This window comes from Poecilia reticulata, linkage group LG3, assembly GCF_000633615.1.
Source record: "Poecilia reticulata strain Guanapo linkage group LG3, Guppy_female_1.0+MT, whole genome shotgun sequence".
In the NCBI taxonomy this organism is placed as follows: domain Eukaryota; kingdom Metazoa; phylum Chordata; class Actinopteri; order Cyprinodontiformes; family Poeciliidae; genus Poecilia; species Poecilia reticulata.
In genome coordinates this window covers 12,064,170-12,090,184 of record NC_024333.1, presented here as the reverse complement: position 1 = coordinate 12,090,184, position 26,015 = coordinate 12,064,170, and the positions used below count along the sequence as shown (strand labels likewise).

Genomic DNA, 26,015 nt, shown 5'->3' with positions numbered 1-26,015 from the left:
TCAAAATGTGGGAGAGCCAGCCCCCTCTGCATTACTGCTACAATGTCTTCAAACTTTTGGCTGTTGCTATATTTGATGTTCCATTCATACATGTTTCACTGGTGTTGTGGGGTTTACTTGCTTTATCGATGTGTAGCACCACATGATATGAGGCTTTTGTTGCTCTGTCATTTACTGTGCCACAAGTATGAACCACTTTCTGCTGTAGTCAAAGTTTGTTTAGCCTCCTGTAGCAAAAACCCCCAAGGCAACACATTGGCAGTGGAGCATCTTCATATCCAGCTCATCATCATCATCATCATCATCATCATCATCATCATCATCATCATCATCATCATCATCATCATCATCATACTGTTTTGCTTGACCCAGACTCTACCTCCTTATTCAACATAGCTTTAGGTTGTAGCAACCCATCAATTTTATCTATGGTATAGGCTTGGTGAAGTTGACTAAATGTTTGCATGTTTGCTGTTACTTTTTCTGGGTAATTTGCTTTTGAAACGCACACTGACATCCTAGGGCTAAACAGCATGTGAAAGACTTGTAATGATCTCCTCAGAGCTGTATCAGTGTAATGAATTTAAAGCCACTTTCAGACATTCCCTGCTTTCCATCAAATGTGACAACAAGCAAATGTGTTGGTTTTATGTCTGAGTGAGCCCTCAAGTGCTTTTCCACATCAGTGAACAATGGCAACTTTACTAGTTTAAATTAAATGCAATTTATTATGTTTAATGTTTTGTAAATGTGACCTGCATGCATGGACATTTACTGAGAGGCATGCATAATAGTTGATGCATTTTTTAAAAAAGATTTTATTGACTAATGCTCTTTATTTGAGACAGTGGGAAATGAAAGAGGGGGAAGACATTGTGGGACACTGACCCACACTTAATGGACTAAGGCTTCCACATATGGGTTGTGTTTATGTGTTCAAAAATAAATTTTCATTAATTTATATTGTCTCATTGAAAAAAAAAAGAAACTACAAACGAACTAGTAAAGGGTTTCAATTTAACATTTATCCTGCATGTCAGAGAAATCTGATGTTCAAAATGACTAACTTTAAGACAAACTCTTTAAACAAACAAAACAACCAGCCATTCTTTCCAACCATATTTTATAATTCAGTCTATCAGCAGCTCTCCTATATGTTGTTTCTTCTCTATCTGCTTCCTCTTGGTCCCATACTATCAACTTTTAAGGATATTTCCCATCACTGCTTTGAGGATGACTTCCAGTTCCAAATTAAGTTTTGATACTACACATTTTACTAAGATTTCTGGATTCCCTTAAAAGCTGGATGAGTGAAAGTTTTTTTTTTCTTTAAGTTGAATGAAGAAATCCCCTTTGAGCCACAAAACGTATCGGTAAAGATAAAGCAGATCCTTGGGCCATCGTCTGTTTGAAACATTGGAATAACCTCCAACTCAGATTTTAAGCTGGAAAATATTTTAAAAGTTTTGGTTCGATCCTGTTTCTATCACGTACGAAATAATGCCAAACTTAACCCTATTGTCTCTCATCCTTAGATGGACCATAGACCCTAGAGCAGCTGCAGTCTGTACTGAATGTTGCTGCTAACTGCATCTTTAAAGTTTTGTCACTCCCAATGACAAAACATTAGTTTCTGTTCGTTATTGATTGCAATTTAAGATTCTGGTTTTGACTTGGAGAGTTTCTCATGGATAGGAACCGGTCTACACCGAGACGTACTGATTTCCTCCCAAATAGAACAGAAAACTATAAGAAACGGAGCGTTCTCTGGAACTCTCTCCCTCTGACTCTGCGATCAGCAGAATCAATGGCTTTCTTTGAAGGACAGCTAAAAATGTACCTTATTAAGTCTGCTAATGTTTAATTTTGCACTGTATATTTTTTATTTAAAGCACTTTGCATTTTTTTTTTATCTTGAAAGGTTCTTTGTAAATAATGTTTTACTTACTTAATTAGTTACTCCTGTCCGTCATGACTGCTTAGTGCTGTGTTTTGTGTTTACTGGCATCATTAGGACACCTTTACTTGTCAAAAATTCAACTGGATCACTTTTGTCCTGAGTTATTTAGAAGATAAAGCAAGATGTTTATCAGGCAGCGTGTTGGCCTTAAGTTCACTTACGACCATCGATTTGATGGTCTCTTATCTCCAGTAAGATGTTTAAATGCTAATCAGATCTGATCACTTAAAGTTGCTCCTCAACCACTAGATGCTTTATGTGGTCCAGTGTATTGTTTCTACACCCCTCTTTTCTTAATTCTTTTAGCGTCCTTGCTTTTTACTGTTTTACCCCAATTAATTCTTTTATAACCCATTTTTTGTGCCATTCATTTTCTTATTGTTTTTTCCTGGTCTCAGTAAATTTTTCATTTTGTCCTTTATTTCTGTCTGACTGGTGCTGATTTACTCTACAACCTTTATTTTTGCACAGCAGAAAAACACTTTTTTTCCCAATGTGTAGCTGATGCATACATTTTTTTCATGTTGCTACTACAACTATGGTGCCTTCCAGCATCCATGACATCTTGTTAGTCACTATTTAAATAGGAAAGACTCAATAACATGCAATGCAAGTAAGGGACTTTGTTTTGAGTTTCAAGTCACAAAATGACAGCAAGAAAATACCTAACCGTCTTAATTTGACAATTAAGTCAACAAAGAACAAGTATTGAAAGTCTCTTTCTGCATGCTCTGACCTTGTGTATTGTTACAGGAGAAAACTATTTTTTACTGCTGTCTTTTACTCTCAGCTGGATCTATGTCTTCATACTAAACACTGGATTTTTCAATGTTTTTATGTGTGGTTACGGTGTGCAATAAAAAAATAATAATTCCTTCCTTACGGTTTTTAAATATTTCCGAAAGGAAGGAATTGGCACCCACTTGTCTTTACAAGTGGGTGCCAATACATGTGGAGGTCACTGTATGTTTTCCAGGAAGACAGCAAAGGAGAAATGCATGAATCATACCTCTCAGAATAGGTGAAAGGGGTGTACTCTTGTTCGTTTGAATAAAAGTGAGCGGCCCAACGGTGTGTGAAAAAGAAGCTGCAATTTGTCCTCGCTCACCGTCCCTGTGTAGGATATCAAATGCGCACTGAAAAGGTAGCAATACACAAATGTAACCACACAGAAGCAAACAGTAGCCCAGAATTCACCACTATGCCCCGAGAGGAGAACAGCACTCCAATATTCTCGTCCCATTTGTCTCAATCGGCCTGCTGTCTGGGCGGTCAGTCTTAGGGGCCTCAATGGGAATACAGAATAGAGTGCAGCTTTTTACACTTACTCAGCCTGGCCGTGTTCAGTATCCCTGTGACCTTTGTGACCTTGCGCCCTGAACTAGATACAACACATCATTTACTGCACTTCAGCAACACATGCCTTCGGAAAATTCATCCACACCACAAAACAAGAAGACCCTTTCCTGATACGTGAACAATGTGAGTAGAGGTGGATTTGCTGGATTCATCTTTTATTGAACAGGTTCTTCACTTCTTTAGATCTTTACGGTAATGACTCAGATCTTCAGTCAATAAGGAAGGGAAATCATGAAGCAAGTTTTGGCTATTCAGTTTTCGGTGCATGTAGCATTGAAAGTAATGATACCTATAATGCAAAGGGAATTTATGCAGTGTACAATGCAGTTTATCAGCCTGCCTCAAATTATCCAGTATTTATTGTGGGCTCTGACTTTCTCAGCGGAAAGCAGTTCATGCTGCCTGTTATCGACCCATTAATTGGAAAGTGGCCCATTGTAGTGAAAGGGCTGGGTGGTATGGTCAGACAGGAAGAGATGGAGGCTTAAGATCACCCAGAACTCTTAATTGGCAGGAAAGAGGTTTCCATGAAGTGGTGTAATGTGTTTTTTATTGGCTTGTGTGCAGTGAACGGCATGGTACTTTAAGTAGAAGCATTTTTTTTTGTCTGTTAAGAAAAACTACAGGTGTGAACAACATTCGTTGAGACTACATGTTTGGATCCAAATCAACTGTAACTGGACTATTTTATTCAGTACCCGAAAAGTTTTTTTTTTTTTTTTTTTTTTTTTTCTGTTGTGATGGAGAAATCACAGCATGGCAATTACAAAAAAACATCTTTGAGTAATTCCCTTTTCTTGCGATGACCTTCATGGAGCAGAATTGTTTGAAACGTATGTCCAAGGTTAGTAGTATAGTCAAAATAAGTACAGATGGGACACATCACTGGAAAAAAGATTTTAATCTTCCCTTTTCTTTCTTTCCAATTTTATTTCAATTTATTTCATTTTATTATTTTTTTCAAACTCTTTTCAGCCGCTCTTATCATTTCATTGCCAAACGATTTCAAACATTCCTTCTTCTCTTGCTTTATGGTCAGATTCCAGTCTTTGATATATTCCGTGGGTGTTTTCTTTTAACATTGGCAAAGGCTGAAGTGGAATAAAATGTTGAGGAGATAAAGGTGTTTGCAAAAGCATGGAAGGTCAGAGTACTGAGGTGGCCTGTCTGACCTTCACACACCCTTTTTTCATACTGAGCCACTGCAGCGCACCGATGACATTGAAATACTCTATCGACCGTGAGTCAAGCTGTGCATGTGAAAAAGCCTGGCACAACGACGCATTACTCACCAAACATGACATTTCGCCGCTATGAATTCTAGACAGAGAGTTGTGCACAACATAGTGTAATTATTTGTGTTGCTGTGATGAATGCAGCCACAAGAGCATGAAAGCATTTTCTCTTTAAGACATTTTCTTCAATCATTCCTACCACTACACAAGAGGAAATTGATTATTCCCTTGCAATAATCAGAGCTAAAAATATGCTGGTTAAGAAAATGTATTCATAAAAAAGATCCTAAGTCTTTTGATAATGGGCCTATAGTTTTGGCAAATGCCAGTAAGCACATTGCAATGTTTTTAACCTTTTAACTCCTTAACATGATTAAAAACTCCAATACATTGTGGCTTGGTATAATTATTAAGCCAGTGAGACGTACTGGGAGTAACATAGAGTGCTTTGTTGCCGATGTGATTGATCCAGTCCGTAAGGCGGTGCTTCGTACTGTTCCAAAGATTAGGCATTTGTGCCATTTATGCAGAGTGCCTTGTACCAGAATTACATTACAGTGCTGCACTTTGTCACACATAAAATGCCTCCTAATGTGACTGTATAGGACATGTAAAGTCTTTACCTCATTATCTGACATTAAAATCAGACTGAAGTTTTATTATTGTGTTAGTTTGGTATATATAAATCATTCCTATTGGCCATACAAAATTGATAGTAGTAATAATCAACTGTAATATTTTTTTACAGCTTTTACCAGATTTGTCTGTTCAAACAATTATGCCCAAGTATAAATAGATATCCTGCTATCATATTGTTCAAGAAGGAGATGGATTCTTTGTGTAGCAAAAAATGCCTATCAACTAAAGAACAAAACCTGGGTAAAAAATAAACCGCGACCAAGATGGGGACAAACACTTTAAAGTTTAGAGACAATGGAATCAAGAGTAAAGAGTTTGGCCAATTTTGGAAACAATAGCATTACATGTTAACATATATGTTAAGACGTTAAAGCAAAAGTGGATTTTCTAAATGGAGAATTATCCTAAGCATACCACCAGTTTATTTAGAAAGTGACCATCACAGATTACTGGTCTTAGTTATATATAGTGTGTTTCCATTGAAAGAACTGTCATTCATTTGGTTTGTTTCGATCTCATAGATAAACTCTGTCAGATCTTTTGAACACAGCTTGAACTACATTTTCTAGATATTCTGTGTTCTTATAACACCATAAAGCTCTAACTATCTGACATTTCCCACCCAATTCCTCATCCATCCATCTTCTTGTGATCGCAAGTAGTCGACATGAAATGCAAGAAAGTCATTGCAGATCTAAGAATGGACTGTCTAATAGTCAACTAATCGTCCCTACTATACAAAGCCTTTTTATTTTCGAATATACTCGTGAGTGAAGAATGAGAAAGAATATGTTGAATTTAAGAGTTAGTTGTTCTCTAACAGGAACAAGGCGGAAATTACATTCTTATTCCTGCACAATTTGTACAGTAATCTAGCTAATAGATGTCTAGCCAACGGCTCGACACGGCAATTGCAAAGATTTCTATTTTCATCAAGACAATTGTCCTTGGAGTCATTGATTATCTGATGTCTGCCAGACCTGATGTTTAACTGTGTGGTTTACTCTCCAATGGCTAATTAGCCCATTTCATACGGTTAGTGAAATGCTTAAACCTTGGCAAAGCAGAGTGCGCACTTTCATTTCCTTTCAACTAATCTGTCCTGCACCTCACAGTTCTGCATAATTAATCATATGTCTTTAGGAATTCTTGTTTTTACAACAGAAAATGTTGCTCTTACTAACACTGCACACGTTATTCTCACTTTTCCACAGACGGACAATTTCCCCACTGAACCTAATTATATGGGTAGCAGACAACAGTTTGTTCAAAGGTAAGAGCTCGAATCTATAAGGTAACTGTTTCCAAGTCATTACTAGTTACCAAAAAGCATTATAGCGTATGCATATGTCAATTAGTTCTAAAAGTGCTCACACTGATGCATCCAAATCTTTTGTTTTTTTGTTGTTGTTTAGTAGTTCAACATTCAAAGATCCAGAGCGAGCCAGCCTCAGAGACAGCGGCCACGGTGACAGCGACCAGGCCGACAGCGACCAGGACACCAACAAAGGCTCCTGCTGTGATATGTCTGCAAAAGAAGCCCTCAAACTGAAGGCTGCAGGTGTGAAACCACCACCTTTGGAACAAGGTGAGCCCTCCCTGGCAAATCTAAGCAGACGGGAGAAGAAACAGCCGAAAAAGTATAATTAAAGACATATTTCTTTTGTACTTGCCTAAACACTCATTGTATGACATCGCATTGGTCTCCTTTATCCACGCCCCACTTTTTTCACTGCACTCTGCATACAGTATGCCTGGACTGGAGGGTGTGACTATGTGTGCATGCTACACACATCCTCAGTTTATCAAAGCAGACAAGCCCATTATGTTTTTATAAGCTCAACTACTTCTGCTTCTGCATTTAGTCCCCTTTCTCTGAGCTTCCATCTCTGAAACTTTGATAATGGAACACGGAAAATGACTTAGCGAGCGGCAGGCGATGTAGCCTCGTAGTTTGGTGATTAAATATGAATAATTATTCTAAGCACTGTGGGTCGGGCAGATTACATATGACATGTGTAGAACAATAACTCCCCAGATATGAGTTGTTGCAGTCACCCCCCGCAACCTCGCAAGATTAGTGCATGCATGGTCACAGAGAGGCAAGAAATTTAAGATTATGCATAGAGTAGAAAGAGAGAGGAAATGGGAAAGGAGATACAGTGAATTTCTCTTTGCAGCTTTAACCGGAGATTTGCTTTGGTGCGCACAATTACCCGCTTAACATAATGGAAATACTCCAGGAAACACAAATTTGCTAAAACATCTACACTAAAAAAGTTTGTATCTTGCTGACAGAATCCTGAAGAATGGTCTTGTGTACTGAACATGGATTCTCTGTAATGGTGCTATTAATCCTGGGAACAGAAGGGCTGCTTTACTCCGTACGGAAGGACAATGAAAATTTGAGCAACACTCTGTGCTGCAATATGCGAGTCTGACAAGATAGCATTTTTTTCCTTTTCATTGATTTTAGAATTAAAAAAAGCCACACATGTTGGCAAGAGAAATTGGCCAATTAAAAAGCTCCATATGTTTCTCATTTTGAAAATGTTCTCATTTAATTGTCCATGAGGGACCAAAGGATCACATTTATAAACACAAAAGCACGTGACTTAAGACTAAGTATGCAATTTTTAGGTGTTTGGAAGCTGTTTGAGCTCTGGTAGATGCAGCATGTTTATACTCTTCTCTGTGTGCGGTCTTTGAGCAATACAATTTAGTTCTTGAACAAAACAAAATGTGCTCACACGTCTACGCGTGCAGTTGTGCACAAATACACGCACGCACCCCCCGCCCCCACACACGCACACATGCACTCACAGACCACAAGTCCGGAGGTGATGGTAACTTATTGAGGGTGTAATCTGTGTTTAAGGGGTTTCCCCCCCCTCCTCCTCCTCCATGAGTCCTGTTCCACTTCTCCCCCTCTCCTTGTTTGGGGAAATCGATTGATGTGAGATTAGACAGTTAACCGACAGCAGCCGGCTGTGTTTTGCCAATAACATAGGGGTTTAGCTAAGCTGTGGGGGAGGAAAGGGGCTGTGGGCCAATGCTGAAGTTACTCTGGTACTACACTGGCACATCTTTATCAACTTCCAAAACCACTTGTTGAATGCTCAATTATGTTTTTTTTTTATCTTAAGGAAAATAAATATCATCATATGTCCTGTATTCAAGCTATGTCTTGTAGACAAAGAAAATTAGACTTGTCTATGCATGCATAAGTAATTTGTAGTATGATCACTTAAATCTGAGGCTGTCAGAAGAAAAAAAAAAGTTAATGCACTGGGCTTTGTTTAACCCACTTGAGATAAACCTACACTGGTGTGGATACAGCATATTGTTCATGAAACAACTCTCCAGTTTGTTTCCTCACATGAAAATAGGTTTAAAAAAAAAAAAAAAAAAGCTTGACACCGGCCAGTGTCCCTGAGGTTCCTGAGGTTGTTTTCTTACAGGATTTTTCTATACATCTAATCACTTAGTGTATAGTTCATGGGTCTTTACAGCTGCCTCTCCCACCTTCACCCTCCCCCAACTTTCATCCTTTATCCCATCTTAAGACCAGTTTCCCTCTAAGCGTAGCCCTCTCAATTACTCTGCTCTCTTTGCTTTTCCGTCACAACACTGTGGCCTCTTTCACAGGTTCAGTATAAACAGGACTTGCAGTGCATAGAGCATGTAGTTCAAGTCCCAATTAATCCCCCACCTCAATTTCAGTTCTTATCCTTAAAGAAACCAAGTTTTTCTTTATTTTCACCCTAATTTTGCCATCCTGTTTAGGAGGTTTGTTCTTTAATAACTGGATTTGTGCTGCCCTCCAGTAACAGTAGGTTGAGTTCAACAATCTCCTTCCCTTATGGAATAGGTTTCTTCTAGACAATATAATCTAGATATCTTAGCACTGCAGCTCAGTCTCAAATTGATTAATTAGTCTCGCAAAATTGGTTGCAATGTATTAATTAAGCTTAAGTATATCAAATGCATTTTTGCCAGTTTTAAACAGCGATTAATTGATGCTCCAGCGCGCCTGCAGCAGACATTAATACGGTCTTGTCTGGCTCGCCGGAGAGGTTGGCAGCACATCGCTCGCCTCTGTGGAGATGACTGCCACAGTCGCTATCACGAACAGACAGTCGGCAGTGGTGTTGGGAGATGTTACCCACTGATAGGGCTGTCCGAGCAAATGGAGAGGGAGCAAGAAGAACAGCGGGGGATGAGGGCGGGGGGTTGGAGCACAGAGAGAAACGGACAGTGTTTGAGTGTACCACCTGACCTTTCCTAATTATCTGCAACTGGATTATGATAATCAAACCGCCTCCTGCTTTGTTTCAGAAACGGGAGGGATGAGTGGGACAGGGAGGGGACGGGGGTGTGGGAGGATAATGTGATACTACAAGGACAGTGTGGATACTGTGAGGAGACAGCATGAGATGTGTTCCTATGACAGCACTGTGGAAGGTGATGAAATTGAGTTTCTCAGTTATTTGTGGCTTGGTAATAGAAATATCCACCTGCACATTTTCCACCAGCTTATGAATTGATTAAGTAAGGGAAATGCCATGATTGGTCAGTTGTTCTCACGCACGCGAGTGCTCCCTTACAATGATGTCTATGAAAACACACACATATAATGTAACTCATAAAAAGATAATGATGATGGCATTATATTCAGCTCTTGCTTGCAAAACCTACATTTCAGTTTGCTTGCTTTTTTTTTGTAAATGCTTAGTAATTTATCATACTGAGAATGAACATGTAAATTAGAGTTATATAAAAATGTACAATTCTTTTTACTTCTGTGTTAACAGATTAAACACACATTTTTGCAGTGCATTTTTAAAGTTTTATAGAATACATCATTGCTTTATGCGCAAACTTAAAGATATACAAAAAATAAAATCAGACATTTTATCTTAGATGGATCCTATAGGCTGTCTTGTGCTTTGTTTTTGAATCTGAGATGTAATTGCAAAGATGGATCTTAAGAAAACAGCATAATACTGAGCTGGCAATATTTTATTTCAATGTACTTCTGCGGGTGATGTGTGAATTTCCATTTATCCCTTTACACATCAGTGTTTCTAATTTTATCAGCAGCATTTTCAGCTGAATGTAGTAGCCCAAAGCAACAAGCACTCTTTGATAGGCTGCAGAAAAGTTAGCAGCCTATCAAAGAGGATTTCATGCAGTGGATTTTCCAGACCTTATTTTGGCATTAGGATGTTTTCAAGCTAAAGAAGGGCTCAACTCTGTGTTCTTCTGAAAAACTATGAATAAAATTGAGTCCACATAATTTAGTGTGCTTAATTAAACATTTTCTCTTTTAGTCCTCGCAAAGACAAAGTAAAAGAAATATTCTGACTTAAATTCATCTAAAATATTAATCCCATCTTCCCTTGAGGCAGCTTAATCTTAAGACGTTAGCACTACAGTACCTTTCCTGATTCCTCACAATCTCAGTTTTCCTTTTTTATGTTCAAAGCAATTAATTTTGAATTATAGGTGAACCTTTGATTAAAAAAAATGCAGTTGCAAGATTAATTGACTGGTCAGAAGTCAAATCAGATGCCCTTTTCAACCGTGTAGCCATGGCAACCCCTTTCCTACTCACCATGGCCTTCAATAAACCTTTATCTGACTGTTGGAAAAGTGGATTCCGTTGAATATCATTCATATTTCATGGTCAGATAGTGCATTTGTTGTATGAATGCTTTTGGATCTGTATTAAAAAGGCGTCCCAGACAGCATTTTATGACTTCATTATTGACATGTACCATTTTGACACAAATACAGTCCTCAGGACAGTACACATTACAGTAGTGGGTGAAATCAATAATGCATACTATTTTGATGTATTTATGTTTAGAATTCCTCTTAATGTGCTGGTAGAAAATGCTTTCATTTTCAAACTAACTCAAAGAAAACCGAGTGGAAATTTTACACATCTATTAGCCCCATTAGAGAAATATCTGTGTTTATATTTGCATAAACATTGTCAGCTGCTCCATTTGAGATGTGTCAATAATGGTTTTGGACAAGCAAGTTCTTATCGTTCCAATTTATTTCATCTGGGTTCCCTTTTAGGGATAAAGCGTGGTTCACAGCGAATGTTTCGTCGAGAGAGAGAGAGGAGGAGAGAGGCAAGCTGAAAAGGAAAAGGAAAAAAGAAACAGTTCAGACGCTGCACAAGTGAATTCTGAAAACAACAAATGAACAAAGCAACACGCAATCTGGCTGCTGAATGACAGGCTGCTTGAAGACGCACATCTTCTGAAACACTTCCAGTAAGCTTTGAATCCAAAGTGGCGTGATCGAACCATGGCGCCACCAGGATGTGACTCATCATATCATCCGGACAGGGAGGCTGACTTTTTGACATTTACTCATCTGATGAAAACTTGAAAAGCAACAGTTGCCTCCTTTGTGAGGGTCCCTAAAGTGACGGCTCACTGACACATAATAATTCCTTTCTTATTGCAGTTATTACATCCATCATATATTTCATGATTTTATTCAATATATGTGACACTGTGATCCATCACATTCAAGATTTTCTTCCTTTTTTATTTATTTATTTTTTGCATTTTGTTAAAGAAAACCCGTTGATAGAAACCTGAGAGGGAAGATTCATGATTCACTTCTGCAGCTGTCTTGCACCCAGTGCCTACTTTTGTTTCCTTACTGGATTTATGAAGCAGGTTGCGCTAAATACCTGAAGATGGGTGCTGGTAATGGAAGAAATCTGCAAATATCAACGGGTCACGGTAATACTTTATCCAGGCACAAACACACCTGGAGCTGGAGTGATCAAAGAGATTGAAAAGATAGTTTCTCGTTTTGTTATTAAAATTTCAGCTAATGAGGAACAGATAATTCACCTGAAAAAGGAAGACAAACATTTTAAAGACAAATTGTGCTCAGAAATATTATGCAAGAATAGCCTGAATCAATAAGTGATGCTGCAGATTGTAAAAAAAAAAAAAAAGTGGAATGATGCATTCATTTACCTGAACCAGTTGGAGATAAATAGAGAGGGAGAGGCTATTTGCTCTGTTTGGTTATTTTAGATCCAGATCTGCCTTTGTGTCCCAGTTTATAATCAGTCACCCAGTTTAAGGTTTGATCATGTTTAACACCTAATACATCCTTCGTGAATTTGCTCCCGAGTTGTTTGTCACTTAAACATCGATAGCAACATCAGCAATAATTTCTCAATGAATTGAGTTAGAAAAGGCAACAGTCAACAAAATTAACCTTCATGTTCAATGACCAGCCGGCTTTTCAATGCCAAAAGCAAAAACATTGTTTATTTTCTCTTTTGCAATTAGAGCAGTGTTGATGTGTGCTGGTTCCCATGCTAAAATAACTGTTCCACAGGTTAATGGACAAACAGCTGTTAAGAGATAGGCTTCATCTGAGAGCGCTGTAATTAGTCAGCTTACAAATATTGCTCCAAACAGGTAGCATATGGAGGAGTCATGGTTTCATGTGATGCCATCGCGTCCGTCTGTTTAAACATGATTAATTTAGGCCATCGGGGTGTGTTTACACCCGTTGTTCCAACCAGATATGAAAGTGCGTCATTCCAGTGATCCTCCTCATACCAGCACAAGCACAACTCGGAGCGCTCCTGTTTTCCTGTTTGCACTTTTCTTCAGAAATCATTAATGTAAAAATTTGAATTGTTTTTAGCTTCATCTAATGAAGTATCCATTGTGATTTACCACAAAGCCACTAAAAGATGGTTGTAAAGGTCTGCAGCGTGGCCTTGGGGAGTAGATTAAAGAAACAAGCATCATCCAAAAACAGCAACCAGCAGCTTGTGCTTCTTCTAACTGTTTGCGCGAGCCATTGGGCAGGGACGATTTGTCTCTGAGACTTTCATCTCTCCCTGTCCCTCTTTTCCTCAGCTTTCTGCGGTCTGTCCCTGGCCGGGCCGATAGCTTGATTCATTGCACCCTCACCAACTTACTTTTCCTGGTGGGGAATATAAAAGCCATCAACAGTCTGGAGTTCTCTAGGATGCATCACTCAAAGTCAAATAAGATTTGTGAGTGTTTTTGTGCCATACACATGTGCCAGATCACCCCTATTCTTAGAGGATGTGGTGGTATCGCACAGCAGTGAGACGATTTGCGGCTAAGCTATTGGAATCCTGCGGAAAGCCTAAAATCTTATGGGGTGAAGGGAGGGGAACTATCACAGTCTGAGGATTTCTTCCCTCTCATTACGGAAGATTTAAAGGGATTAGTCTATTTTCTTTACCACACAAAGTTTTATTAAATCCTATTCTTATGATTGTGGTTTATAAAGGGTAATGTCCATTCTTGTGTCCTTCCTCTTGTGCTTCGTGGGAAGCTATTTCAGGCCGGGCCGGCTGTTGGGTGTGATATCCACCTCTAAATCTCAGCCCGACTGCATGGCGGATCACTCGCAATCCTCATTCAGCCAGTGTAGCCTATCTCCAAGTCTCTAGTGCTGGAGAGGATTGATGAATATCTGACTCTTACCACTTAGGCTGTAAATCTGTGACATTATCCCTTTACTCTGGTAGCAGTAGCAAATAATTACACCATGTTTATGGAAGCAGTGAGCGAGAACACCTCTTATTTCTTCCTAAGTGCCCTCATAACCTCTCTACACAGCATGGCTGGACTTTTCACCTTTAAAAGTCTGCCTTCTATCCCTCTGAGAATGGTTTTCACCTACACCTGAAGCTACAACTGCTTACCAAAATCAGACAGTCCTCAGAAACTGCAAAGTATTATTCCAAGAGTCTCACACTACACGGAAAAAAGAAAACGCACATCCAGTAGAACGCAATAAAAATGTTATTCAAAGGTTACTGAAAAATATATGTCTGCTAAGGACGAGAATTAGTCCGGAGTCCTGGCGATTTAAGGGTTATCACTCTTCACCCATATTGTTAAAGCCTTCATCCAGCATCAGGACCAGTAAAGCTCCAGTGTTATTGTGTAATCATTTATTTACTTGCTTTTCTTGTCAGTCATAACTCTTACGACTTGCAGGACCATGAATAAATATGGATCCCGGTGCTTTTCTCGAGCTACAGATTCACCATCATTGTTCTTATCTGAGGCCCTGCCCCGTGCACAAATTTGCATGTGTTTGTTTTAATGCCTTGTCTGTGCGCAATAGAGCTCGGAAAGTGAGGCATGGTGGTTTGATTAGTTTGCATATTTTATGTTTACAGTTTATACATGCTGGCTGACTTGTTTGCTGTAAACACGCTAGTAACCCACATTATCATGCAGAGAATATGATTCAACTCTGCTGAGTTGACTGGAAAAGGAAAACAACTCTTCCAAACTTGTTTCTACGCAGATATAAAATCTCCCTATGGAGTTGTAAGAGAGAAAATCCAGTGTTTATCAGCTCCATCATCATGATAGACATGTTTCTGTTCCCAGTTGTTCCGTTTGTAATCACATGATCAACAGCCTCCTAGATGGGGTGTCTGTGCTATAAATGAAATTAATTAATACTATGTAGCTGAGCCCCATGGCAATGCAGCCTCCATGTCTTTTCTTTTTTTCTCCAGGAATTAATTTCTGGATGCAAAGCTTTGTTAATTTTGTGAATTCAACTCAGTCAATTAAAGTGTTATCATAGCTTTTAAATAGAAGTGCTTAAAAGACAGCAACTATCGCAACTCAGAATGTGTAGATGTTGTGTTACAGTTTTTCGGAGTAGCTCTATGAACAGCGAAGAAGCCCATTGAACAGTCAAAAACTGTGCCTTGCAAGGTTGAACTTGCTTTTATGTGTGTAACTGAATCAAAGCAATAGCTACTGCAAGCAAGTTGGGTTTGAGAAAGCCTGAGGGTTAGAGCACACATTGTTTTGCATTTTAAGAAATGCTAAATGATATCAGGAAAAGTGTGACTGCAATACTATTATTGAAAATTGTAATGGCTTGTTTTTAGATACACTTTACACTGGGCTTGGTACTCAGACAAACCTCTGAGAACCACACTGGAAACAAAAAGAAGAATATTGTGATAGCTATATTGACTATACCTACATTTAACTCTTTTTTTTCTTTTCCTTCATTGTAATGTCTCCACTACTCTTTGAGCTCTAGCATCTGCCCCACCACACTCCATTGGTAAAAACAGGATGGGGAGGGAAATAAATGAAAAAAAAAATATGTAAGACAACATTATGAGAAAATATAAAAAAATTAATAAATTAAACTGTATGTTTAATTTATATTTATAATATATATGTAGATTTAAGCATTTTAAGCAAATTTTACTCCATAATTTATCAAAAATACAACTAACAAGATAAACGAAACAATATGCAATACGTTAAGTTCACGGATATTAATTGGAAGTAGTAAACGAGCGATGCATAGGTATCGAATGTTGGAAACGCCAAATGTAAGTTTGTTTTTGCAAGCGTCTGAGTGTATGTGTTGGAGAACAGCAGTAGAATTGTTCCAGTGTCTGCTCTCAGTGGGTGAAACATGTTGTCCTGCACAGCAGTAGGGAGGATACTACGGAGCAGATTATAATGATACAGAACATCGTCACTCCCTGGATCAGAGCCACTCCGAAGCCATCTGTCCTCTGTCCACGGACAGCCGGGCATTTCTGCATTTGTATTTGTGTGTACGCGTGCGTGTTTGCGCGTGTGTGTGCGTATGTGCATGAGTGCGAGAAGTAATTCTAGACATTACCCGTGCTGTTTTACATATGCTTTGAAAGCCTCTTTTACTTGCTCCCTATCGCTGTCCAGCCATATACATGATCATTACCATTTCGTTTAGTACCCAGTTTTTCAGCCAAGTTAAAAATATCTAGTTTTGTTTTGTTAAAACTGACTCTCTCTTATAACCAGAGAAACTCTTCTTTTCATTTTCTCCACATTGCCTTACATTATACAAAAAAAGCTAGAAATTAATTAGGAAATTAGGACATGACAACTCTCTAGCACTTCGTTAAAGAGCTCTGAGTATATTTAGAGAACAACCTTACACTGGTGCTACAGCCGCTCGGTGACCTGTCAGATTCTTTGACCTATAGCAGTGCCTTCAGGTAATGTTAAGTGCTTTGAGCATATACTGAATATTAAAGTGGAATTATTATATTTTCTGCTGTTTTACTTAACCTATGAAATATTAGAGGCTAAAGTAGAACTACAAGCTCTGCCCCACAGAGAGGAACAAGCTATTGTCCTTTGCAAAAAAAAAAAAAAAAAGAAAAGCAAATGCATAATAAGGACAGTTAATGATACAATCATAGGACAGTGATAAATTAGGTAATGAAGCCAACTCACTATGGAGTCTTTTTAAAACAGATAATAAAATATGAGACAAAAGAGTTATGTTTATACTTTAATCTCAGACTCATAAAACTACATGAGGGATTTAAATTTCACAATATCTATCTCGGTCCAAATTATTTTAATAAATTTTTTTTATGTTATGGGATTGAAATGAAGATTTTGCCATTTCTACAATCTGTAGGTAATGTGTTTTAACATGTTCTTGTGTGCAGTAAAATGGTGAGAACTTGGACTCGTACTTTGGGTTTAGAGTTTCAGAGAAGTTTAGAGAACCAGACTAATTACAGCAGTATCACAGTAGTGTGTGCTGTTATACTCTGAGTAGAACGACTTCAGAGCCTGGTTGCTAATAATAAGGTCATGGGCAGGTTGAAGAACTTTCTGTGTCCTCTAGGTTCACGTTTGAAACAGAACTCAGCCACTAAGATCTTAAAGCTTGTTAGTAGGAAAAGAAATAAGTGACAAAAATTCAGGTCAGTCAGATATTCTGATGAATGCAATCTTAGGAAGAGAATTGTTTTGGACTCTCAAGAACAAAACAAGAAATTTAATAACACATGGAGACGTCTTGAAAAGAGGGAATTTTCATTAATTGTGCAATTATGTAAAATCAACTTTTTTCCCAGCTTTATATCATGTCATTCTCTCATCAAAGACATCCCCAGAGTGTTGCTTTGATTCTTTCATGCATGTTTGAGAAATCCTTGAGTCTCCCGTGGCAACCATTCATGGTGCCTAAGCGTTGCTCAGACAAAGCGGCACCTATTTCCCGAAAGCTCCGCCTTGGATCATCTTAAAGTGACAAAGGCCAATTTTGAAAAAGTGAGATATGGTCACATTTCTTTAAAGTTAGTGTTGATGTTTTGATATCATTTTCACAACAACTGTAAGTAACATACTTTATTGTTGTATGAAATGGAACTGTAAAATACATGACAGCAACCTTTTAAATACTCAGTTTTAAAGACTTTTTAACTAGTGCCCAATATTTCAGTCCATGACTTGTTCATATATTGTTCCCTATGATGGCTGAAGTCTGCATCCTTGCTTTAACACAGATATATTTTTGATACTCTGCACCAACAAAGATATTTTTCAAAGACTAGACCCACAAATTACATGGCAATAACACTCCTCTTTGTAATAACACCATTATGTTAAAAAAGAAACGGTTTTGAAATGATGAAAAATATAGTCTGGCCTTTCAGGTAGTAGTGAAAAGGAAACATGATCTACAATAAAACTACCTCATAACTTCAGTAGCACAAATATCTTTTGCTAATTGCCAAACATCTGAGGAAACTTTCAGATGCTCTGTGTGCAAGACTTGCAGGAGCTTTTTTTGCTGGAAAAGTTGGCTCCGATAACTTTTATGTGTGTGTGTTTATTTACTATGCTGATCTGTGAAACTTTACCTCTAAAAGAAAATCAGTTGAAGCACCTACAGAATTACACTGAACAAAATTACACTTGCTCTGAAATCAACTTGAAGAAGAATAGATTATTTATTTTCCTCTCAAGGTCATTTCAGTTTGCAGATTACCACACAGAAACGTCTTTGCTTCAAAACGCATATCTAGACCCAGTTTAGAGGTCCCATCTGTTAATATCCTGCTATAATTAGACGGTTTTGTATGGATTTGCTGGAGCAGCCACATGCTGATTGCTGTAGTTCTGCTCACGATATTATGTGCCGGGTTCCCCCTATATTGAATTCCTCAACGTTATTAATTACAATAGTAAAAATGACAGATTGCTTGATCAATTCTGTGCAGTCAGCTACAAAGTGGAGAAATTGTTCAGCTTTGATTATGTGAAAATGAACTGCCGGATGAAAATTTCCCGAGACAATGAATTCAGCACAACTTCAATCACTAAGATGCAATTGGAAGGCCCCTCCGTCTGCACTGTTTCCACGCCTGATGCGAGTGAATATTTGTGATGCCCCGGGGCATTGTTTCCCCGTGTTACACTGCATCAGGAACCAGAGAGACAAATGGCCCGGGCCTGTCCAAGGCATCAGGACTTCTTCTCAGTTCAACCATAACTAGTAATGTCCTTTCATCCACTGCCTGCAGTGCAGTAGATAATGGAGTTTTTGAAAAAGAAGAGATGCTAAAACAAAGGGGAGGAGGGAGGGTGAACTTAATGAAATGACAGTGGACGGGATGATCACAGAAGAAAATATTTAGGTATTTTGTAAATCTGAATGATTGAGACTTATATACATAAAAAGCACCCGACCCCTAATTAGGTTTTAAAATATGATATGTGAATAAAAAGGTCAGTACGGATGAGTATGACACCAGGCTAGCTTAATTAGAGATAGATTTAATGGCATCTGGCACCCAGCCTTTACAAAGACACCAGTTCCAACCCATATGAAAAAGACAACACATTCCCTGGTAAGACCTACTTTGATGTTGTCTCAATCAGGGATATACCTGTATGGATTGTCAAAAAACCTGCCTTGATGTCAGAATTACACAACAGAATAAACTTGTGCTAAAGTATGGTATTTTATGGCACTGACACATAAAGCAGTCAGTGGCAACATAATAAATTTCATTAAATATATCTATTTCATTGAAGCTTTGCTACACTGACAAAGACTGAGAGCATGTACATGTGAGTATACGAGTATGGCAACTTGGAGTGTTTTTCCCCGATAACCTCAGTTTGTTACTTTTTGATCCTGCTAAATTAAGATAACGGGCTTGGTTAATTAAACTGTCACATGGCAATACCTTGAGGAATTGCAAGGCCAACACAGCTTTAATTGGGTGGCTGCTATTGTCCCTGTATTGCCTCCCTTATGCGGGAATCAACCCCACACAGGGGAAAAAAACCAAAAAAAAATCCACTTTCATTGCCTCTGGTGAAGGACAGAAGAACTGAAGAACGATGCATATGATGTAGAAAAAATTTGAGACAAGTTCAGAGTAATTGGTAACTTAAGTTTGTGGAAAAAGAGCTTTGCGATTCAATCTAAATATTTAAAAATCACTTAACACGTTTTAAAACCAAAATGTAATTCCTGTAGTTGCCCTGTGAAGCTATGAACACCAGATTAGGCCCACCACGACTTCCTATCGCTTCTTAAGTTTTACGTTTATGAGAGTCAGTGTAATTTTCAGTGCATTGTAGTTGTTCCTGCTTTGAATTAGTTGATAGAGCCTGCAAAGCCCCACGGATGATGTCAGCAAGCTTAGGATGCATCTGTAATTACTAGCAGCCAATAAACAGCTGACCTCACCATCTCACCTCAAAACACAACAAAGATCTATTACGGAGATTTGGAGGGTTTATAGTGTAAACAACTGGGAGTGATGGGTATTTTCTCCTTTTACACCAACAACATTAAAGTAAATTCATGGATGTGGTGCATGTATTCAGATTTTTTTTTTTTGTTTTAACACCACCGATTTCATCAACTTACTCCTAATGACCCGCTCAAGATGTACTGATATTTTATTGCTTCTTAATTAGAATGTGAATTTTTAATCAGACCTAATTTATTAAACGTTTTTAAAAGTATATTCTTGGAGCATTTCAGTTGAACGCAAAAGTCATTGAGATGACTGAAATGCATTTCAGGGAATAAACACCTCTGACACTATGCCAGGATTTTGGCAACATTTGTACAAGACGGCTTGACCGCTTCATGTCTCTTCTGCTGTGGTGTTTATGAATCTATTGTCCATCTGTCCCTGAAGGTGATCAAAATCTGCCGTGATTAGCAAGTGCGAAGTCTGGGTAATGGTCCCCCTTCCATGCTGCCTCTTATCCCCTCCCAAGTGCGGATCAAAGAGGATGAAGTTTTGAGCCTGGGGATAATCTAGTCCCTTAGATTGTGATAATGCTTCTCAGGGTGATCATGTGGATGAGAGCGGGTCTGAGCGTGCTCACGGTAATGTTTTTTTCTTTCTTTTTTTTGATCCTCATGAGGTACTTGTCAGCGTGTTGGTGCTCAAAAGAGAAATGGCAGACAATAGCAGAGTGAGGCAGCGAATTAGTACATGTAGGGAGATGGAAAACACACTTTTGCTGAAGGTGTATCCAGGCAACCACATCAGAATTGATAACATTTTGCATTCATGACAGATGATTGCTGCTGTCTTCTTTTTCTGGCTTTACAGTGATGAAATATAGCATATTCTAGCTTAGTGTGAATTCAAATATGTTGTGAGACTTTAATTTTAATAAATACTGTTATAACTGGAAATGTTTTTACTATATTTTTGGTGGCTATGATGAAGTTACAATCCCTGAAATATTGTGGGGTACATGGAAAATCTTACACAACAATGTACTTGTAAAGGAAAAAAAAAACATAATATGTCCATGTGTAAAATATCAAAAAAGTTACAAAAAAGAATTTTGCATGATTATTCTCTAGTTTGGAACAAAAAAATGACCTCTCCCGTACCCCCTTCATGTAAAATTCCTTTAGTTACAAGATTTATAAAGGTTTGCTTTGCTCTCACTACTGCAACATTTCAACATGACTCAAGTCTGGCCTGTAGCTCGACTTTCCATAACTCTTCCCGTTTGGTCTTTTTTGAGTCATTCCTTGGTGGATTTGCTAGTGTGCGGAGCATCATTATCCTGTTGAAAGGTCCACTTCCAGTTCCAATTTTGACTGTTGGCCAGATTGCCTCACATTATCTTCCAGAAACTCTTTGATATGATGCAGAATTCATGGTTGGATCAGTGGCTTCAAGCTGCCCTGTCCCGGGGGCAGTGAAACAACCTCAAACCAGAACACTTCTTCCACGCTTTACGCTTGGCGTGAGGTTCCGCTCCCGAAAAGCCATCTGTGACCTCTGCCTCGTGTCTGTCGCTGTGGCCACACAGCCTTTATCTTTGCTTTTCTTCTTGGCAGGTTATTTCAAGAGGTCATTCATTCATTTATTTATTCATTTATGTGTTTCAAGCATAAATGTTCACCACTTAGTTTTAATATTCCTTTTTGAACCATCTATGCATTCGCCTTAACACCACTAGCTGCAGTATTTACCTGCAGAATCTGCTTGGAGACTTCCAGACTCCTTTTTGCATTAAATAGTCTCTTCTCTTTAGCCATTTTTGCTGAGGCCGCCATTCCATAAATTGGCAACCATTTCAAATGCGTGCCACTTGTAGATGATCTCCTTTACTTGAGGATGATCTCTTTTTTTTCAATAATTTGAAGGTCTTTTTAAATTCCTTCATAAAATACAGACATCTGGAACTTTTTTTGAAGGTGTTAGAGAGCTCTTTACATCTTGGCATGATGAGATGATACACTGGAGCACCAAAGAGAGCAGCAGGTCATACATGTCAGGGGTTTATGGATTTAAGAGTATGATAAATATTAGAGAGCAGTTATGTTTGAGTGTTTGCTTGGGAACATATGAGAAGAATCTCCGTTCTAGAAATATACAGGGTTTTCTGTGTAGATATTGATTTACAATTGTCCTTGATATCAGACCTGCTAATTCCAGTTGTGACAGAATTTTTATTCTTTTTATTTAACAAAAAATTAGTAACAGAAAATGGTGGAATTTCAGGATCACTCAAATGAATGCATCGTTGCTTTTTAAGCTCATTAAAATATCGGTGTTGGTAGATTTGCTTATTGACTGAACGTGGTGGAAGTTCTTAGTTGTGATTGATTTAATGAATTAGAGAAAAATATCAGATTTTTTAGCATTTGACCAATCAATCACCAATCGGAGACAATGGGGAAATGGTCAAAGGTCCATTCCTGTCTTTGGCAGGTTGATTGGTCCGCCTCTCCTCATTTCAGTATGTACAGCTTGTACACCGTGTTTACTTCAAACTATTTGTTTGAGGAATATTAAAAAAAAAAAACAGATTTAGTTTTGCTTGTGTTCTTTTGTTTTTCTTTCGCCCTGTTGACTCAGTCTGTGAAATGACAGTGAGCTTAAGCTTTGCTCAATCTCATTTTGGTCTTAAGTTTCCTGTTGTTCCGCATGATCTCTTCCCACCCTGATCTGTGTCTGGTGTTGGTGTCCAGCTGTTCTGTCAGCACGACAAGTGGTTCAGGGAACTCCCTCATTGCTCACTGACCAATCGCAAGCACACCAGAATGCTGTCAACGAGAATTTTCCACCCAGTGGTTTGCATTTGTGTGCACCTGTGGTTTCAGCCCCGAGGACAGGGGAGGGAAGAAGGAGGCGGGAGAATGGTAGCGAAGCAGGGCACCGGGGTGGAAAGGCAGTCGGAGTTGGGATTAGGCTATCCCTCTGTCTGTAAAGATTAAAGGAAATAGATTCACAGTGTGCCTCCTCCCTCCCCCGTTTTGTTGTGTTTTCTTCAAAATGCATCACGGGACAGCTGAGGCTTTACCGCCACTATTTGCATATTTATAATTTGCATGAAGTCATTGGAGCTTGGAGGCAACTTACGGTCGTATGTGCACGTTTGCATGCAGGCATGATTGCATGTGCTTTGCAATTCGACAAGAGAAATCAAAACCTTGTCCAAGGAATCAAATAAACAGGCCTGGAAAAGCCTGCACCAAATCCGTGGACATCTTAAATTACCCGGACATTTCAAATGCTTGTTACCCAAAATTTAATGGAATGTAAAAAAAAAATAAATTACCCTGAAAACCTTTTGCTAAGGTGTAAGTACAATGTATCATACTGCAGTAGAGAGCCTACTGTGGAGAGTTACTAGAAAAGATACTCTTTCTGCACTGCAGTGCTTTGCTAACCGAGTTGTGAATCTTAGGCAGAGTTGTGGGGGATTTTGTTTGCGTGTACGAGTGTGCGTATGTGTGTGTAGGCGCTTGTGTGTGTGTGTGTCCAGGCCCCTCTGGAGTCCATTAATCCCAAATCTAACAGACATACTGCAGAAGCAGCCTTTGATGTGTGCTGAATCCCTCGCTGGAATATTGGATGCAACTTCTCTTCCCTGTTTTTTTTTTTTTTTTTTTGCTCTCTCATCGGCAGTGCATTGTTTTGCTTTCCCCCCATGATGCCGGTGCTGTCCAGCAGGACAGGTGGCAGCCGTGTTAGGAGTTTGTTTACGATTCAGGTGTGTTCTCGCCAGTTCTCTGATCTGTAATTTTACATCTCTGAGCTCTTTTAATCCCATTCTTATCTTGTGTAAGCCTTCTAATCTTTGACCCTAATCTTAAACCGCTGAATAGAATGGGGCAGTGTGGATTGAGGCGAGTTGTTTCTCTCACCTTCAAATTCAATGCATAGATTTGTCACAGGGAGCCTGGGCGCTCCAGTCTTTTGGGGTTTTTTGCCTCTCAAGCTGAGTTTGAAATGTGCCTATAGCTCGATATTTATATTTATTTATTTATGTTTTATTGCCAGAGCCTGGACTTGAACCCTGTGATTTTTAAAGCGCTTTGTTCATAACTCACCAATCTCAAGAGTAAAGAAGATGGAGAGGCAAAGAAAATATAAATGAGATAGTGAGATGGAAAATGCATTTCTGTTTGAAATGATTATACACCCCCCCCCCCCTTAACGGGTGCACTAATAAACTGTTATTGCATTTCCGTCAGTTTCTTTTAATCTAATCATGCATATAAACAGATGAGTGATAGCATTACTGTTTGCGTATGTTTATCCATAACAGAGGCATAGGCGGCCATTGTCTAGACGGCAAACACTAATTTGGCTGGGACACAGAGGAACGTCAATGCTAAAGCAATGGTGCTGAAACACTAGGCATGTGCTTTGGCTTTGCACGGAAGGGGAGATTGCAGTGGCAGACAGACGGCGATAGGAGGAAAAGGCGGTGCAGCAGAAGTAGTGGAAAGGTTGGCAGAGCTCACCGTGGCTAATACATCCAAAGTGTGTCAGTTAGCTCTTTAAATGTGTTAGGCCCTGGGGCTGAGAAAGCCAACACCATCGACTCAGCCCACCTCACTCCACCTTTCCACTTAGCCTCTGTTCAACACCCGCCAATATCCTTAGGGGAGTTACACTGCTGTTCATTGGCAAAATTGATCAAATGCCTTCATGCTTAAGTGTACATTTTTCTTATTGCACTTATTAGTCTCACAAGTCCATGTTCTGGAGGATGAATTTAGAGAATTGAATGCCATGTATTGTGATGCATGGCATGCAACTATAGAAATGTTTTGACTTCACACTGAGCTCCATGCTGTGACCTCTCCATTACCCTGTTTAACAGGCAGTAAGAATAGGTGATGGACTATATATGCCATTCATATGCACCTGCGTCAGTCTCATCTCTGGCAAGGTGTCAAACTCTAGTCCTTGAGGACTTCCATTCAGCAGTTTTTAGACGTCTCAGTTGAGCAACACACATGAATCAAATGAAGATTCTTCTTCTTCTTGTTGTGTTTTGTGGTGGTTGGCAGACCAACTATGATGTTCCATTATCACCTCATAAAGTAATGTTCATCAGATTTCCACTCATGATGTAATTTTTTTGATTCAGGTGGCTCTTTAGGACTGGAGTTGGGCATCTTCTAAGTACTTTATTTAAACCTCATCATGCAATGCACTCATGACATGATCAACAAATAGTTGGAATTTCATAGAAAGTGTAGAATCCATAAATAAAATATGAGATAAAGTAACTTTCAAAAGCATTTGTGCATGCTTTGTCTTTCAGATCAGACACTTTCGAAATATCTGATTTGTATCATTTGCTTAAACTCTTGATTTTTCTGTGGCTGCATTATTGGCCAAAATTATCCATACCATTACGTCATGAGTAGGACTCTGAAGAAGATTGCTTCATGTGGTGAGTTTCTCACGTTAAGCCTTGTACTCACTAACTCTCTTTTAACTTTACCAACATCTTTCTTAAGAGTAAAAGTAAAATTAAGCCTTTGGGGAGGCCAAACTGTCCTGACTTGACTGATAGAGAATCTGTGAAGGGAGATAAAGGTTAGTAGGATGGCGAGGACAGATCACCAAAGATAAATTGTCAAACTACAGGTGGAAACCTGAAAAGCAGTTAAACTATTATGAGAATTTGACAGCTGTGATTCCTATAAAGTTGTCGGGTTTTTTCCACTGAATATTTAAACAGGTATTATATTCAATATATATTTTTTATATATATATAAATAAAATCTATGAATGTTTTTTTCCCAAAAATGTTGTCAAATAGCAGTCAAGAAAGATTTGTACTGCTGATGCAAAAAGGAAACTAATGTGTTTTCTAGTCTGTAAAAGAGCACCATCAATGACTAATTTCTTCTTATGCTGCTTTTTCCACCTTTCGGATTACATTAGGCTTGATTGGCAAGCTTACCAACATGCATCATCAGCCACCTTATCTATATTTTAGTTTGAGATGTTTTAGTCACTAAGCCGAAGGTACAGGTTGTGTCTGTAAGCTGTCAAATATTCATTTTATTATCATTTCTAATGCAGATTTTTCTGCCAGAAAAAAATGCTAAAATATGCTAAAATATTGAAGATAATTTGAAACAAACTGTGCAATGCAGTGACAATTAGGCACGAGGAGTTATCATGCAGTCAAAAGGTCAGTAGC

At 38.7% G+C, this 26,015-nt stretch overlaps 1 protein-coding gene across 3 annotated transcripts in view; it reads left to right on the top strand.

Annotated features, from left to right (window-relative positions):
- Positions 1 to 26,015, top strand: part of pcdh17 (protocadherin 17) — a 63,570-nt gene that overhangs the window by 21,489 nt on the left and 16,066 nt on the right. For 2 of the 3 annotated variants that reach the window (XM_008404404.2, XM_008404403.2), the window contains exons 4-5: positions 6,408 to 6,466; positions 6,609 to 6,781. In XM_008404404.2, coding sequence (XP_008402626.1) covers positions 6,408 to 6,466; positions 6,609 to 6,781 — 232 coding nt within the window. The remainder of the gene's footprint in view (positions 1 to 6,407; positions 6,467 to 6,608; positions 6,782 to 26,015) is intronic. The other variant, XM_008404406.2, reaches the window with a different exon arrangement.